Below are 18,636 nucleotides of genomic sequence, written 5' to 3'. Positions count from 1 at the left end.
TTTTTTCTGCAGATTTTTATAATTTAGTAGCACTTGGGGGTGGGGTGGGGTGGGGTGGGGGCTTGTGCCATGAGGTGCTTTTGGGTGGCTAAACAGCTATTATTTCCCACACCGGTGCCTTATGCAAAAGCCTGAGTGAAATCCATTTTCCAGTTTTGGTCTACCAGTTCCAAGAGAAAGGACTTCCATTAGAAGGTTTGTACTCACATCAAACAGATCTTTCAACGATACATTGGTGACTTGCAGACCCCTGGGCAACCGGTCTTTTTCAGCTGCCAACACCAGGCAAGCCTAGAGGGGGGAAATATTTCTGAGTATATGGCCCTTTTACACAGCGACTCGGAAAGACAACGCTTCTGCAGATTACAGTGATGGTTGCAAGAAACCTGAAAGGCCACAATGTACTAGGGATGCTGGTGACAGGAGGTGACTTCCCAGCTGTATTTTGCCAGTGTGGGATTCAAACCAGTTTCTAATGACAGCAGCAACCTGAGGTTCCGTGTGAACAACTACCATTTGTGTACAAAAGTATTACTGTTTTTAACATTTCTATCTCGCCCTGTCTCAAGCGAAGCCCCATTCCCAGAGCCTTATGGGAACCAATTCCTTTTTTGCATAGCCCTACCACAGAATTGGACAGGCTGTGGGCTTGTATCAAAAGGGCTGTTGCCAGACTCTTTCATTCTTCAACTTGTCCCTCCACAATGCTGTAAACACAAATTGCACATTTCCACCGGCTTCAGGGTAAGTTTCCGATCAATTGTGTTTACATAGATCTTCTTCAGACACCAACTTCTTTACGGTTGGATTACTGAGCTCATATCTGTCCCAAGGATAAGAGCTTAATTAACTCTCACCAGCTCAGGAGCGTCCCAAGGCTAAAAACTTCTAAAGCGTTCTGAGCCGTAATGGGTGTGAACAAAACATTCTGAACTCTGCTAAGCATCCAAATTAAGAATGAACAATTGTACCTCAGTTCATCCCAACTGTTAAAAGTGGTTTGTAAAGCCACCCTAAGCTTGAGAGAAGCAAGATGCCAACATAAATAAGAAGGATTTGTCTACCTGCCATTGTCCCCTCCTGATCAGCTTTTCAATCACCAGCTGCCAAACCGATGGACAGAAATTTTGATTCACGATTCTTCTGATGATGGATAAAATCTGCGGGGCAATAGTCCTTTCATCTAAGGGGGAGAAAAGGCAGCTCAAGAGCACCTCAAAGTTATGTACTTACAAACTTGCAACACTGACTAAACGCAGAAGAGAGAATGTCAAACACTGATGATTAAGAAATTCAAATTATCCACCAAGAACTATATTATGGAACCTTAATTTTTTTAAATTGCTAGCATGTCCGACTGGGATCAGCAAGTGACAGGTACAAATCTCTGCTCTGCAAATATGCTTGCTAGGTGAATATGGGCCAATCACAAACTCTCGGACTACGTTCACATGGTTATTATGAGGGGGGGAAATGAGTCAGAGGAGAATGATAGAAGCAAGTATCATCCCCCCCCCCTCACAGCCCGAGGTGAAAGGCAAGGTATAAATGCAATAAATTCTCATATAAATTGGTGGTATTCAGGCCTCTTCAAACATCATTTTACTCAGCCTATTCCCACCACGCACTGGGACCATGCAAAAAACCCACAGTGCCCAAACAGGGCAATTCCCAGAGCAGATAAACGCGGTATCTCATTGGCCCTATCATCCAATCTCCTACTGGTCAGGAGACCAGATCATAGAACCTGAGTAACTCCACCTACAGGGAACAAAGGTGAATGTCTCTCTCTTGCTGGATCACAACAAGTATCTTAAAGCAAAAAAGGGACAGCAGAAAGTAAGAAAGAATAATATCAACCGTCTGTTACAGTGCCACTGGCCTTTGAATCTACTCCCACCGCCGCAGTCTACTTCAAATGTCGTTCCCGAAGTTTACTTACTGTTAGTGCTTGAGAAGATGCCAACTATAAACTCTGAAATTTGAATCACATCCGTCGGATTCATGAGAAAATTCAAACCTTGGCAAAATACGGCAGCTGCCTCTAGAGGACGTGCCAGTTTAATCAGAGAATAACCGGCTCTGTAGTAGCCCTAAAAGGAAGAAGTCACTTATTGTATTCCAATAAAATATGAATAGAATTGGCAGAGCCAAGTCATTTAACATCAAGTGCATAATGGCCTTTCTTCCTGAACAAAGATCAAAGGATTGAAAAACGAAATAACAGCTGTGTGGAGAGATAACGGGATGAAACCAGCCCCTTCCTCACCAGAGATGCGCCCGCGGAAGAGGAAGGAGGAACAATTTCATCTCCCTGCCCTTCCTTTATTTACTTAGAAAAATTTGAAGGTACCTCTTGAGGACAAGCTGCCTGAGGCATCTTAGGTAATAAGCAATTATTATGAAAACACAAAGCTTTAAAAGCTATTAATTAATGGCTGAAGCTAACCTATGACCCAAAGCGATTGTCTGCCTTGATCTTAAGAGACAACTTTCAGCCAATTTGGCTAAAAACTGTGAAATGCAAATTATCACAGCTTGGCTTTATGGAACAACAGCTAGCCTTCATACAGCAAGATCAAGCTAAATCCATAATTAAACAAAGGGTCAAGGACATCAGCCGGCAAAGGGATCTAGCCAAAACACCAGAATTTCTGTGTCCAGATAGGATCCGATACACGCTTGTTCCAGCTCCATACCTGTCAGACCTAGAACTTATCACCCATAGAAGGGCCTTCGCCCAAGCAAGATGCTCAACTCTACCCACTGCCGTGCTGGAGGGGCGCTACCAAAAGAAACCCCTTGCTCAGAGACTCTGTCCTTGTGCCAGCGGAGGGATAGAGTCAGATGAACATGTGTTTCTGTTCTGCCCCATTTATGACACTATCAGACGCACCTTTATCCAGCCAATTCTGAACACTTACCTGAGATCTTCCACAAAGGAGAAAATCAAGGTACTGCTTCAAGACGCAGATAAGCAAACAACTCTCTGCACAGCTAAATTTTGCACCGCCGCCATGAAATTGAGTACTCGGTACATGAATAAAAAATTATTTATGACCCAACCTTATAAGTACAAAGCTATTTTTTTTTTAAATACTGACTATGATGTCAGACTTTTAACATTTTTATAGTATTGGCAGTTTTCCTGCTTTTTGGATTGTCTTGGTTTTAACTGCATGTATTTGGGTTTTGGTCTGAATGACCGTGAATAAATATTGATTGATTGATTAATTAAAAGCATTTTTCAAAAACCCTCACCCAGAAAATAAAAATACCAGTCGACTTTTCGAGACTAAAAAAAACATTATAAAGACTGTGCTAAGAGATCCACCTCTTGATTAAAAACGTGGGAGAAAGGAGTGTTTTGGCCTGTTGCCTGAGCAGAAGAATGCAGGGGCCAAGCAATCCTTAACAAGATTCTAGAAGAGGTGCCACGACTGAAAAGTCTGTCTTTAGCACCTGGTCCACCACTGAGAGCAAAGCATGGAGAACAGGGCTTGAGGGGAAGGCTGGAACTGGAGGGCTGAACTGGCTATTCATCCATAGGGGTCCTGAAACCCTTGGAATGATCTTTCTGGGGTTGGGAACGAACTGTAGGCACAGTGTGCTAGGACAGACGCCCATATCCATTAGCCCAGTGGTCTCCAAACTTTTTATCACCGGGGACCGGTCCACGCTTGACAATTTTACTGAGGCCCGGGGAGGAAGGTCTTTTGCCGAGGGACGTCGCCGCCGCCTGAGCCCCTGCTCCACTTGCTTTCCCACTGGTGCCCCTGACTTCCCACTGCCTGCTGGGGGCGCTGCCAGCAACAGCTGTGCAGTGCCACGCCTAGGGGGAGCCTCGGTCAGGGCGGCCGCTGGAGAGCACCAAAGGTGAGCCAGCGGCAGAGTGGCAGGGCAGCCCCTGAGGCAGCAGCCAGGGGGGAGGAGCCATGGCCCGGTACCGACTTATCCACCTGTCTGGGGACCACTGCATTAGCCCACCTGTTATTAAAAAGCAGCCTTAAGTAATCCATGGCACAGACTTGATCTGACCACTCATTCTTATCCAAAGATTCCTTCCTTGTTCATTGGGATGCACTTGTTATTGATAATCCCGAATCCTGCATAATATTTTGTCAAGCCCCAAAACGTCCCCATTCTATAGCTTTTCGATGGGGTCACTGTAAAATGCTATTTTTCATTCAATAAACTCTTTCTAAGGAGCCCACGCAAACAGTGAAACTCAGTAAGCAAACAGAAATCCCAGACTTCTTCCAGCAGCAGGAACCTCCTCACACTAATTTCTCTTCGCTAAGCAGAAATGCAAAGCGGCAGCCCACTTCACCTCCTCTCGCAAACGGCCGCAAACGGTCATACAAAGTGGGAGGCTGCCTCAAAACATTTTGCACACAAACCCTTAAGAAGTCATCAAACGATCAAACCAGTGAGGCCGACAAGCAACTCAGATCATCGAGTACCTTGACATACGCTGGATCACACTGGAGACTTTCCTGGGCTGAGAAAAAGGCTTCGTCCCATTTATTGAGATTGTAAAAGGCATTGGACCGGTTGCACAGCAGCACCGCCATTTCTCGGCGGTGAAAAGCCCTACAAGAAAAAAACTGCAATGTAACAAAACTACCACTTTCAAGCACTATTATGAAACAAACAAACAAGAAGAGTTGGTTCTTATATGCCACTTTTCTCTACCCAAAGGAGTCTCAAAGTAGCTTACAATCGCCTTCCTTTTCCTCTCCCCACAACAGACACCCTGTGAGGGAGGTGAGGCTGAGGGCCATTCCACACAATAGAAAAAGTAGCATGATTTGCGCTGCATGGGCCAGCGCGATATTTTCTAGCATCTCACCGTCATTTCACACTAGAAATGCCCATCACCCTGTGCCAGAATTCCAAAGGTGCCCACAGGTTTAAAAAGGTTCAAGATCTCCGATTTAAACATCCAGTGATTTAGATCCATGTTCTAAACCACAGTTTGCACCAGACTTGTTAACTTTGTTTCATATTAAATGACGTTGGGTCTGAATGCAGAAATCCTAGTTTAGTCAGGAGCACTACCTGTATGCAGCACCATAGCTGTTTCAGCTATCAGCGGTGCCTTCTTTCCCTCCTTCCTTTCAGCCCACACATCCCCACCACTATGAGCAATGATTCACTAAGCAGGACTGTGCTGCTTCAGCTGCTCTAGAGAGAAAACTATTTTCATGGCAGTGAAACTAAAGAGCTCACTTTTACGTTGTTTGCTAGCACATGCAATATAAATTGAGCTACACAGGACATGGTTACCATCTGAACCAGTCACAGCCCACCAACTGTTTTACTTTCCTGCCCACAGTCCCTTTCTGACCCCCTCCTTAGAGTTCAAGATGAAGGGAGTAAGTACATCCCTAGCAATCATGTTTTTCTTCTCACACTTCTTTTTAAACTACTCTCAGGCTCCACAATTGGGAATGCATCTCTCCATTAATCTTTAATCTTGGCATTTTTATTTCCTTTACTATGTGTTCCCCCCCAGTTGAACCCAAAGTAATGATAACCTTATAAACTTACTTCCCTCTTCCCCAGTTGAACCCAAATGAATTATGACCTTATAAACCAACGTCTGTAAGGCCCTTGTATCTGGTAAACATCTTCATTCTGTTGTGTATGAACTGTGGACCACTCTCTGCTTATATATATGGCCTCGTAATTGCCATTCATTGTATCTGAATATGAATCTGCTCAAGAATTTTAAAAAAGGTCTAGGGAATGCAGGGAAGCAGCTAGAATGAAAGAGAGAGAGAAGAGGGGAGCTACTATTTGAGATTGACGATGGAGGCAATTTAGCGCCAATAGCAAATGGACAGCCTACACTTCAGCAGGCAGCCGGGGGATACAAAGCAGCTCAGAGTGGCATCCATGGATTCTGCCTAGAAAACAGACATGCCATAAACCGGGGGTGGCCAATCTGTGGCTCTCCAGATGTCCATGGACTACTACAACCATGAAGCCATGTTGGCAGGGGCTCATGATAATTGTAGTCCATGGATATCTGGAGACCCACAGTTTGGCCACCCCTGCCCTAGACTAACCAGCTCAATGATCAAAATGTAGTCTGTTCTGAACGTGTACCAGAGTTCATGCAGTCATCTGAATGAAGACAAAAATCTGCAAGGTGGATTTGATGTGGCAACTGCAGGAAGGAAGCCTGGATGCTGAGAAATCACTGGGACAGCAAAACCGCACAACAAGGACCTTCTCTGGACCAGAAACTGCCAATTTTGGCTACCACTACAGCAGTCATCTGAAACAGGACCTGAAAGGGGACATCAGGGCCAAAAAGTCATGCTTTGAAGCACTGAATTCCATAGAATAGTCCCACAGCGGGCTCCTCCACATCCCATCCCATTGCCTGCAAACCATCGGGTGGATAAAGACATTTGCTTTGAATTTTCAGCCATTACTTCAAAAACAGACTGGTTTAAAATGAAATCTGAACTTTCATGCACATGCATACTCTTAAAGCTGGCATTACCACCCTCCTGTATGAGGCTGCTTCTCTCTGCATAGGGAACATCATGAAAGGTCATCATGCAGCACAGCTGGTTGTGTGCTGGGTGAATCCTGGGGGCCAGGGACTGGGAAGACAGTCCCCAAAGCAGCTGGCTGCACTTTCACTCTTGTTTGAAGCCCACTAATAATCTGAATGTAGCCCTGACTTCATACTCTTAATTATAAATGTTTACTCAAGACAAAATACGTAGACATTCACCTCCCAGTAACTAGCACCTGCCCTTGCTTTGGAGTGAGGTTATTTCCTGTTTTGTGGGGCAGGGCAGATACACGATAAAAGAGAAGGGGCAGAAAGAAATCAGAATGGAACACGGTAATGAAGAAGCTACTTCTGTGGCAGTGATTCCAACCAGCACAAGCGCACAAGCGCACAACCAGCTCAGATAACATGCTGAGCATTCTCTTGCCAAAAAATATAATTTTCTAAATATAGTAAAAAATATATTGGGTTAGATCCAGACAGCTTAAAAAAAACACAATATATTTTCATTTTACATAAGATGAAAAAAGTACTATTACAGTAATGAAAAAAAAATCATTTTACAGAAGAAGGAAAAATAGGAATGCTACAAAACACACCTACAAACGAGGCTTAACATTTTTGGAAATTATACAATACAATACCATACAATAGGATCACCCCCACCATATAATGACCTAGCATTGTTTATTTTGCTAGAAAGTTCAAGTAAGGGCCCCATTGTTCATGAAAGATGTCTTCTGCCTTTCCGTTAACAATCAGAGTCAGTTTTGCCATTTTGGCTAAATCTGCCAGTTTATCTAGCCAATCGTCTATGGAAGGTAGAACTTGTGACTTCCATTTCTTGGCCAATACCAATCTTGCTGCTGTAGTCGTGTAGAAGAAGAATGTTCTGGTCTCAGTTGGAAGGCACTGTGGTGGTAAACGTAGCAACATAGATTTAGGGTTTAAAGGAAAGTTTTGAACTAAAATTTTCTCCAAGATAGTGTGAACTTTAGCCCAAAACTTACATACTTTCTCACATTTCTACCACATATGAAAAAAGGAGCCTACTTTAGCTACACATTTACAACATTTATTATCACATCCTTTTGCCATTTTTGCAATTACTTTTGGAGTCACATACCACCTATAAAATGTTTTATACCAATTTTCTTTAAGGATTTGGATATTTGTAAGCTTAGAAATTCTAGACCAGACATATTCCCATTGGCATCTCAATATTTTGCATAACAGTCATCTCAATATTTTGCATCCATTTAATCATACAAGGCTTTACACATTCCATTTCTGTCTCATATTTTAATAATTTATATATTTGGCTCTGTAAATTAGGTTTATCTTGAATGAACAAGTTCTCAAATTCTGGTATCGAAGCCTCTAAGTCTAAAGGTTTCTGGAACTCTTCTTTAAACCTTGATAGAAGCTGGTTATATTTTAACCATTTAATTTCTAGTATTTTCAATTCCTTAAGTTTGCCAGATTTAGATAAAAGATCTTTATATTGAATACAGGCCAGTCTCTTCTGTTGGGCTTTGTCAACGTATGCTTCTATTGGTGATTTCATCACAGATGGTGCTGGTGATAGTCTTTCTTTATATTATGTCCAAACATTCAATAATCCTAAGAGCCATAACTTCTAGACTGTCTGAGATTTTTGTTTTGATGATGGCCATAAAAAACTGTGTAGGCTATTTCCCAATGTCTCTTTTTCAAAAATTAGCTCTCTTGTCTGCAGCTCCTGTATCCAATCTGCTATGAACATGAGTGCAGCTGCATGTAAGTAGAGCTTTAAATTTGGAAGACTTTGTCCTCCTCTCTTCTCATCTTGAAATATATTAAAAGCAACCCTTGGCCTTTTTCCACTCCAGATAAATTTATTAATCACCGATTGCCATTTTTTTAGTGTCTTAGTAATTGCTATTGGTAACATTTGAAATAGAAAATTGAATTTAGGCAAAATATTCATTTTAACCACAGCCATTTGTGCTGACCAAGACAGTCTTAGTGCATCCCATCTCTTAATATCCTGTTGAATCATATTCCAAAGCCTCTCATAATTGCTGGCAAAGAGTTCCTTGAGATCCTTGTCTACATAAATTCCAAGATATTTCACTGTTTTAGGATTAATTTCACATCCTGTTACTTCTTTAATAACTTGTGCCTCTAAATCTGACACTCCCTACAGTAAAATTTTGGTTTTAGTTTTGTTGACTTTATATCCTGAGTGAAGTCCAAAGTCTTTCAGTAAGTCTAAGAACGGAGGAATCGATATTATTGGATTCACCAGAGTACAGATGACATAATCTGCGTAACATTTCAATTAAAATTTTTCACCCCCATAATCTTCTCATTAGTTCAGATCTTGACTTTGAGTATTTCAAATACCAAATTGAATAGCAGTGGAGATAGAGGACACCCTTGTCTTGTGCTTTTTTATTTTGATTGTTTTGTAATCATTCCATTTACTAAGATTCTTGCTTCTTGATCTAAATGTATTCCTTATCCATTGTTCCTCTTAATATTTGTGAAACAGCCTGAGGGTGGAACGTGTCCTGGGTGTCCGAGTTGAAATTTCTGTTTCTTTATTACCAGGTTAAATATATCATCTGCTTTGAGTCCTTGGTGGAAAGCTGTGTGCTTTTTGGCTGAACTTGCTCCGTACATCCTATGTTGTGCTTCACACCTAGCAATAGTCTTCTGCCTGACAAAAGTGAGAGGGATCCAAGGACAGTATCAGGTCTGAGCAACAAGAGGGCACTGCAGACTTTAATTAAGGCAATTGGTTCAGTTGTTCTTTTTACTTGAAATTAATCCATATACTAGTTTTACTGCTATAATAGATATTATAATTTCGCTTATCTTAAATGATTGTTGATCAAGACTGTTGTTATTTAATGTATGTCTGAGAAAAAAGACAGAAATCTTCCTAAAACCAATAGATCACCAAGAAAGAAACTGACGGTCGATGTAGCAGCCTTTTGGAGAAGGAAGAAAGAAATGTCTGCTACTGCCAGAGCTAAGAAAAAGAGAAACAAAAAGAGTTAGACAAACTGCAACAAGAGTTGGAATTGGAAACAGAGACATCAGAAGAAGAAGAAACAAATAGCCCGGCTTCTGGACAAACAAAGAAAATTAAAAGCTTCTACAGAGGAGATGCTGAAGTATCAACTTAAGGAGCAATTAAAAGAGCAACCAAAGGAACTCTCTAAGGAAATACAAGACTGTAAAAAAGAGCTCTCAGACAGAATAGGTGTTAAAACACTGGTCGATGAAAATACAAAAGATAAAAATGTTCGAATTCGAGGTGCCCTGTAATCGTTTGGAAAGGAAGACCTGAGGAAAGAGCTTACTACGACAATCAAACAATACCTGGAAAATGAGGAGATACAAATTGATAAAGCTTACAGAGTTTACTCCAGAGCAGCGAAAAGAAATAACCGACTAAGTGACATCCTTGTTAGCTTTGAAAACAAGTCTACAAAGAACGCGTTTCAAGAAAAATGTTTTTTAAGATTTACCACCAGAAATACTTCGTAAAGGAACTCAATTTCATTTTCTTTGGAAGATCCTGATAGGGCAGAACATAAGGTATTTTTGGAAAATTCAATTTGCATTAGAAATTCTACTAACAGGCAGCCAGTTTTTTTTTTTTTCATTCTGTCCTGCCCATTTCTTCTCCTTACCATGGCCCTTGTCCCACATGACTGTTGGCCACGCAGGTCCAATGATCTCCAGCACTGCATTCTTTGGTGAGCAAAGCATATAAAGTCAAATATTTTAAACACCTAGCGTGCGCCTTCCTGGATCATGACGTCTAATTCAGTTTTTAAACCATTTTATTTTTATAATAATAGCCCAATAGTGGACACCTAATATTTGAGAAACATCTTCCCCCAGAAATAGTTATTTCAATCAATGAATTAAAACTGAGCAGAGTTGCAGTCTTCTCTGTTCCCTGACTTCAGTGGATGCAAAAATGGAACCGTTCTGCTTAGAGATGCAGTGTCATCAACTGAAATCAATCTACCCCATTGTAAACATGACACATGAAATATTACATGAAATATTACTCTAATAAACGTTACAGAAAGCCTCAAGGACTGTCGACGTATTTATAGAAAAAACAAATAAAATGGTGCTCCAGCCTACTTCCATATATATTCCTTAAAAGCAGGGTATGGAAGAGATGAGGGGAGAAAGATAAAACTTTGCTTCGCTCTGTCTACACTATCCTTTATCTCTTAGACTGCAAGAAGCAGGTGACAACATCTCTTGGCTCAGGAACATATGGAACACAGTTCAAGGAGACAACAGATACCAGACTTCTGTGCTTTTCTACTACCAAGGTCCAAAGCTTGAAGATGTTATTAGAAACTAGGGACTTACTTTCTCCTACTCCAGAAGAAATACACAAAGTTGACTTAGGATGAATTTTCACTAGTACTAGATATGTTCTTGGTTAGTTTCACATTAATTATTCCTAAGCAATTCACTTGCTACAGTTTCTTTTAAAGTACTTTGGGCTCAGAGATCCCAGTAAGGCTATTCAAATACTAAACAGTGGATCATACAAAAACAGATTGCATGAACTCCTGGCCAACTCACAGAAGATCCTGCTAGCTGCTACAGTCATCTTTCCCCACATTGCCCAGGTACCTCCTCAAGTAGCGTTGAGAAAGAAAGAACAGTTGCATATGCCATAAATACCCTTAGATAAAAACCCAGCCTCATGGAATGTATCATTAAATCACAAAGAACTTCAAGCAACTTGATGCATGTCCAATAACAGCAAACATCACATAAACAATCTGGGTTCTGTACTCCAGGTTAAGGGAGTGTCAGACTAGGATCTAGGGGAGCTGGGTTTGAATCCCACTTTCCCATGGTAGCTTGCAATGTGACCTTGGGCCAGACATGCACTCTCAGCCTCACATCGTTGTGAGGATAAAGGAGAGGGAAACAGAATGTCAGAGGCTGCTTTAGATCCGTACTGGTGGAAAAAGTGGGGTATAAATCAATCAAGCAGTGGGGAGAAAAAAACACCTCTTACCTTGCTGCTGGATGTGAACAAAACAATGCCCGTATTGCTTCATCATACTTTCTGATGGCCACGGAGTAGTTTCCATTTTTGAAATCCTGATTTCCCTGAGTTTTCATAAACTCGGCATATGCAACGGGATCTGAAAAGCTGAAAGGATCCATTCTGACACAGGAGGGGGGAAAAACAGATTTTTAATGCAACACTGATCCCCACTTAAAACAGCAAGAGAAAAACAATAGGGCTAGTTGAAGAACAGCAAAAAATGCAACTAAAGATAATTGTCTGCTGATTCTACAAACAACAGATGACTCAGACTGACCAGATAACATATGAAAAGAAGCAAGGTTTTCACAGGAAGGAAGCCATAACAAGGAGAAAGCAATGAGCTGCTCCCATTTTGTTTGTTTTCTTCTTTTGGTGGCATTTTTCCCAGGGAAAAATAATGTATCAAGAATAGAAGATTCAAGTTGAAGAATCAACGGAACTAACCAAAGAGCACTTTTGAGAACCACAATAACGGCCCGATGGCATCACCCTGATGGCAGAAATATCCAAAACAGATTTCAGTTGAAAGGGGCTTCTTGTGATGGTGTGATACATTCCACTTGTGAAGGGAACACCGCAATGAATGCAATAAAACCTCATGTGCAACACAACTATGCTATGAAGCAGGCTTTTATATGATGGGGAGATGAATGAATACGTTGCATTCCAGATTGCAGAGCAGCAAGCACTCGACACTGGAAAAGTGAAACTAAACAGCAAGAATAGATCCAGGGATCTTTCGACACCCAGCATTTATGAGCCTGCTCGAAATGGGAGGGAGGGAATGTTTCACACTGATCTTTCCAAAAGTGCACACATGTTGAAAATGCCTTCCAGGGAAGGGGGTGTGTTATATACATACAAACACAAATAAAAATACCAAGCAACACTTCATGGGGAAGATGATTAATATTTTGTCGCTAGCCTTTTTTTGGAGTTACTCTAAAATCTACTTTCAAAAATTACGGAGAGGAGGAAACACAACCAATGCCTTCAGGACTATTTCAACATACGTTGTACTAACAATCTCAAGTGTTTGGTTGAGGCCAGGTGGTGAGCCCAGGTTATGAGATTGGGTCCGTCCCCCCCCCCCGTGGTTCTCGGGCACAGTGTTAGACTGCGCCTGGAGCTGCCGGATGATCTACACCCTGATTTTTTCACCATCGCCTATCATATGTTGTAATCTGAACTGACTCCAATGGCTCCGAGGTGTGGGCAGAAGTTCAGGGGTAGTCAAACTGCGGCCCTCCAGAAGTCCATTCGCTGGCAGGGGCTCCTGGGAATTGTAGTCCATGGACATCTGGAGGGCCGCAGTTTGAGTACCCCTGTTATAGATTGTGGGAAATTGTTTTAGGACTATTGTATGGATTGGATATCTTGTTTTATGTTATGTTTGTTGTAAACCACTGCGAGCCAGCTTATTGGGAGTGGTGGTATACAAATCCAATAAATAAATAAATAAATAATACATAAATAAATAAATAATACATTAATTAATTAATTAATTAATGAGCTATAACCATCTAAGAACACTGACTCTGTCGGGGTATAACTGGGCCTATGGTGGCATTATCAGAAGCCACCAGAGGACTTGCATCAGCCTTGCAAATAAGATTCCAAAAGCAACTAGTTAAAAGCAACTTGCCTATACTTGTCGAACATAATTGTGACCACCAATGGTTCTGGCCTGGAGACCCATAGCTCTTTGCAAGCTTGTTTTAAACTCCTCTCAGGGACGTTATGGGGGACGCAGGAGGCACAGGAGATGCTCTTTCCCGGATCCCACAATGTATGGCATTTTTCATCTGACAACAGAGCACTCTACAAAGCTAACACTTCATCCGAAATATTTTTGCATGAGAATACAATTCAAACAAGCAAGCCCACCTAGACATGCGGAAGTGATTAAGGCTCATGACAGCCTGACCACGCATTCTACCAAGTCCCTCTTTTTAACTTCCAGGCTTATAAACAATTTGAGCAAGACAAGCTGGAAATGTCACAGCACCGCTACAAAATTTTTCACATTCGTCCTTACTAGAAAATAACAGGCACTCAAAGTTTAAAACTCTTCTTAATTGTTGGCCTGTGGGTCTTGGGAATCACTTTACTGCATTTAAAGGTCAGGAAATATCATCCTTAATGATGAAACAATATATTTAGTACTTAAATGCAACTTTTTAAGATACCCCTAGTTCCCTGTTCTCTCTTGAAGCCACAGACTATGACAAAGCTGGCTGCCCATCAGGAATAATCTTTCTGGAAGTCTAAGACTCCTATTTACTTTGACTAAGGCTAACTGAAGAAAGCCCTTCCGGGCTGACCCGTGTATGTTGATCAAAGCAGGGAAATGGTTTTCGAAGTATCTATCTGGGGGGGGACTATAATTCCATGGGCTACAATTGTAGTCCATGGACATCTGGAGGGCCACAGTTTGCCCACCCCTGGTCTATCTCTTGGGCAGGGCAACCCACAGAAGGTCCCTTAACAAGAAAGAACCAAAATGCAACCCCCTTCAGGAGCGGCCAAACCGTGGCTCTCCTGATGTCCCTGGACTGCAGTTGCCACGGGCCCCTGCCACCACGTCCGCGGACTTCCTGAGAGCCTCAATTCTGCCCCCACGGACAAGAAGCGTCGACGGAACCCAAAGGACCTCTTGTCCCGGCGCCAAGCGCACTGGGCAGGGAACGGCGTGGCCCCTCGCCTGCCTCTCTGCAGCCCCGCACCAGCTCGCCTTGGGGTCCCGCAGCGACCCCCTCCCCGGGCCACCTCCCTTTGCAACTCCCGCCGGAGCCCGTGCACCCGTGCACCAGTAAGCCTGCGCCGCCGCCGCCGCCCCCTCTCTCGTCCTGCTGCTGTTCGGGCAGCTTCTACGGAGTGGAACGTGGCAAGCGGGTGGGCGCCAAGGGGCGAGGAGGGCGCAACGGGGAAGGGCGCCGGTGCCAGGCGCTGCACCTCCGCGCCGCGGCTCCCTCCGTCTCTCCCTCGGGGCAAGGCTCGGCCGGCGCCTACCTGGAGCCGCGCTCGCCTCCGCGCAGCCGGGCGGCCCCTTCCTGCTTCAGCGGGCGAGCGCGCCGCGGGGGACGCTCAGCTGCTGGCCGTCAACAAAGCGCGCGGGCTCCGTCGTGGCTTCGCCGCCGCCCTCGAAAAGGCGCCTGCCGCGCTCACGCCCCCCGGCCCGGCCGCGTCAGTTCGGGGAATGGGGCGGAGCGGGCCGCGCCGCAGGACGAAAGCGAAACCAAAGCGAGCGCCCGAGAAAGCGAAAGGGCGCACGACGCCGGAGGCGACGCTGCCTGCTTGGCCCGAGGACCCGCTAGACGAAAGCCCGGCGCGTCAAACCCCGGAGGGTCCGGCGGACCCCTTTCAGCACACCTGCTGCCCGGCGGGGCTTGGAACGGGGACCTCCTGCAGGCCGTTGAGCCGGAGCCTCTTCCCAGGAGTGCGCCAGGCACCGAGGGGCTCCTCTCTCTCCCTGGCCTTGGCTTGGAGCCGGTCTGCCCTACAAAATGATATGGGATTACACGGATGCCAGTCCCCAGGTGGGACCTGGACGACGGCCAGGGTTTTCCCACGGTTGTCTGTATTCTTTGGGTTTCTTTAGTCTCCGGAAGTTGACATCGAATTTGAGCCTGGCTCTCTGCACGGGTCATCACCTAATGGCAATAATTCAGCATGCGGTTCACATTTACTTGGAAAGGGCCCCATCTTGCATGCTTTTCTCAAAGGCTCAGGGGGGCGGTCCAGACCCCTTTTTTGGTTTGTTGGTTGCACATGCAGTAATACTAGTTCAATGGAACACACTTGCAAAACATTGGAAATGTTTGGCCCACTTAATGCCCCCCTACTTGTGCTTGTGTCTTGCTCTCCCTCCCCACTCCCTTCCCCCCACTCCCAGGGGGAAAGTGCCCAAGCACATCCCTTTTCCACATGCTGTGTGGCTCATCTCCCCCCCCCCCCCAGTCTTCTCTGGAACAATGCAAATTAAAAGACGACTTGGGAAAAATTGCGTCTGTTTGCACTCTTGTTTTAAGTGTACCAATTCAGGCAAGCATCCTGTATCATCAATTTCCTACCCATATAGTGTTTTTTTTAACCCAGTAATTATGTTAGGTCGTTCCTATATTGTAAAACAAAATTATTCTTTGTACTTTGGGAAACCAATAGGAGGCTGCTGTTGAGAGCCAGTTTGGTGTCGTGGTTAGGAGTGTGGACTTCTAATCTGGCATGCCGGGTTCGATTCTGCGATCCCCCACATGCAGCCAGCTGGGTGACCATGGCACTGATAAGGCTGTTCTGACCGAGCAGCGATATCAGGGCTCTCTGAGCCTCACCCACATCACAGGGTGTCTGTTGTGAGGAGAGGAATGAGAAGGCGATTGTAAGCCGCTTTGAGCCTCCTTCGGGTAGGGAAAAGCGGCATATAAGAACCAACTCTTCTTGACAGCTTCCCTGCCTGAAACTGACCACAGCAGGATTTCTCTTCATGAAATTGAGAAAGAATGTTTAATCTTGCTGGAGGGGGAGATGGGGAGGTGGTGTGTGTCTGTCCTGCTTGTGCTAGATTGGAACTGCAACATAACATGATCCTGTTCAGAATCTTAAAAAACAAAAAACACAGTGGGGAGTAGAGGACGGTGGGCAGAGACACAGCGTTGGTCAGATCTCAAACGTAGTCATTTTGAAGCAGGGAAACAGTGGAGGAAGCCAATACAACTTTTGAGTTCCACTTTAGGATACTGTGAATTCCCTCCCACAAGAAGGGGGAAATGTGCATTTTTTTTTTGTATTCACAAGAAATATGGAACACAGTTGGGGCTGCACCTGAAAAAGATTTTAGTGTGAAAGTAAGGAAATTCTGTGGAGCTTTATGGATGCTGCTGCGAAGTTTTTAGTCATTGCGGAAATGGCCCAGGTGATAGAGATCAGTTCCCCTGGAGAAAATGGCAGCCTTGGAGGGTGGACTCCATAGCATTATACATCTTTGAGGTCCTTTCACACCCCAAATCCCACCCACTCCCACCTCTACTCCCAGAAGCCTCCATGTATTTCCCAACCTAGGCAACCCTAAGTAGGAACCTCCCCTGACACCTGTAGCCAAGTTCACTGGGAAACTGGTCTTTACAGGCATCAGGAGAAATAATTTAAAAAACTCACACATGGCCTTTTGGTACAATATACTCAGGGCATCGAGCATGAGCAAAAAGCTGAGTAAAGAAAGGAGCGGGCTGTTTAAAAGCATACCATTGTTTTACTGTGAAGAGAGAAACAAATTTTGTATAGAAAGGGGAGATAGAATCCTGTTTAACTGATGTGTTCATTCAGTCTGTTGGTTTTGCAGGCAAGCAGGGAGGAAGTGTGCTCAAAAGAGCAGGAAGTCTCCAAATGAGCCAATCGGGACATAGAAGGAGAATTTGGAAAATATCAGGAAGTTCCTCTTCTATGCTTAAATACTGTTTCCCCGAAAATAAGACATACCCATAAAATAAGCAGTAGCAGGATTTGCACAATATATGCCCTACCCCGAAAATAAGACATACCCATAAAATAAGCCATAGCAGTTTGCACAATATACACCATAGAAGTAAAGCTGTGGCTGCCCTTTTACTCATCAGTGTTTGTCTCTCTCCCCCAGCACCAACCAGCAACGGTCTGTGGGAGGGTTGCGGCCGCTTTGGCACCCACGGACACCCAAAATGACCATCCCCTGTTCCTGTCCTCCCTCCAGTCCTTCCCAGCATGCCAGCCAGCACCCATCATCAGCACCCCGCCCCACCACGCCACGGTGCTGGCCGCCCCAGGCTCTCTCGCCCCCCACAAACACCAGTAAAGCTGCTGCTTCCCAGCACTGACCAGCAACAGTCTGTGCGTCTCTCTTACTTCACACAAGTACCTTTGTTGATGGCATCGACTTTTCTAAATACCAATAAGACACCCCCTAAAAATAAGCTACAGTGTGTCTTCTTGAAGAAAAATAAATATAAGACAGTGTCTTATTTTCGGGGAAACACGGTGCATATCTCCAATACCCTCTGTAGAATATTCATATCCTTTTGAATGATGCACATTACAGATTTTGCATATTCCAACAAGAATCAGACCACAAGTCCGTTCCTGCCTTTGGTAGAAGTCGGCTTTCGTGGCACCTCCCAGCATGGCGGCACGCTTTAGATGCACCAATGGCACACCAATGTGTCACAGCACTTCTATTGAGAATCCCTGCCCTAAAGACTCCTGAATGTACCTTGCCAATTGCTTCCAGCAGCCAGAGCAGATGAGTGAAGCCATAATTTTCATTTGTCATGGGTTGGGCGGGGGGGGGGGGAAAGGAAGGGAAGCTTCTTTTTAAAATAAAGAATGCACCATCTGGTTGGACTTTCGATCAGCTCATGGCAACCCCACCCATAGGATTTCAAGGCAGGAGATTAACAGTGGTGTTTTTTTTTTCACTGCTTTCCTCTTCCAAACAAACCCCATCTTCCCTGGAGGTGTGCCATCCAAGCAGCTGGTTCTACTCCTGCATAGTTAGCCAGCTTTGATGAGCTCAGACTTCATCTAGAAAAATGAAGGATTTTAAGATATGACTACGCAGTGTACAAATGTGAACATGATCCGCACCAAAGAACTGGTGAGAGTGGGCGGGACACTCTTTATATAATAATTCTTTTGTTTTTTTTTTCTTTCAGAGGGAGGAGAAATGGTTATAAACATAAAGGCCCACATGCATACGGCTCAGTTTCGTTTGAAGACCTGGACTCAGCTCACAGGACAAGGACAGCAACATTAGTTTTGTTTCCTTTAACAGGTGTGTGTTTTCATCCTTGAACTGTTTGCACTTCAGTGAGGTCATAGTGACCTTGGAGTCCTCCCTCCACCCAGTATGGCGAGAATGTTATCAGTATTGTTGCACTGTGGACACTGGTAAGTAACTTGTCTGTTTCTCCAGAGACAGATGATTCATGCCATCTGTGGGTTTGCAGATGCTAGATTAAACAGGTCATGTACAGTTCTCCCC

The 18,636-nt window shown here is 44.2% G+C and overlaps 1 protein-coding gene across 2 annotated transcripts in view; it reads right to left on the bottom strand.

The window, feature by feature from the left end:
* TRANK1 (tetratricopeptide repeat and ankyrin repeat containing 1) overlaps positions 1-14,811 on the bottom strand; it is a 50,679-nt gene extending 35,868 nt beyond the window's left edge. The window contains exons 1-6 of one of the 2 annotated variants that reach the window (XM_077304044.1): positions 14,637-14,811; positions 11,589-11,741; positions 4,464-4,593; positions 1,943-2,093; positions 1,065-1,183; positions 208-291 (exon numbers count right to left, since the gene is read on the bottom strand). In XM_077304044.1, the coding sequence (XP_077160159.1) occupies positions 208-291; positions 1,065-1,183; positions 1,943-2,093; positions 4,464-4,593; positions 11,589-11,740 (636 nt within the window). In that variant the 5' untranslated portion in view covers position 11,741; positions 14,637-14,811. Of the gene's footprint in view, positions 1-207; positions 292-1,064; positions 1,184-1,942; positions 2,094-4,463; positions 4,594-6,114; positions 6,262-11,588; positions 11,742-14,636 lie in introns of those variants that run through there. The other variant, XM_077304045.1, reaches the window with a different exon arrangement.
* Positions 14,812-18,636: the final 3,825 nt, after the last annotated feature.

The sequence above is a fragment of the Paroedura picta genome, chromosome 11 (assembly GCF_049243985.1).
Source record: "Paroedura picta isolate Pp20150507F chromosome 11, Ppicta_v3.0, whole genome shotgun sequence".
NCBI lineage: Eukaryota > Metazoa > Chordata > Lepidosauria > Squamata > Gekkonidae > Paroedura > Paroedura picta.
Note: the sequence above shows the minus strand (reverse complement) of the source record. Positions and strands in the feature narration are given on the sequence as shown.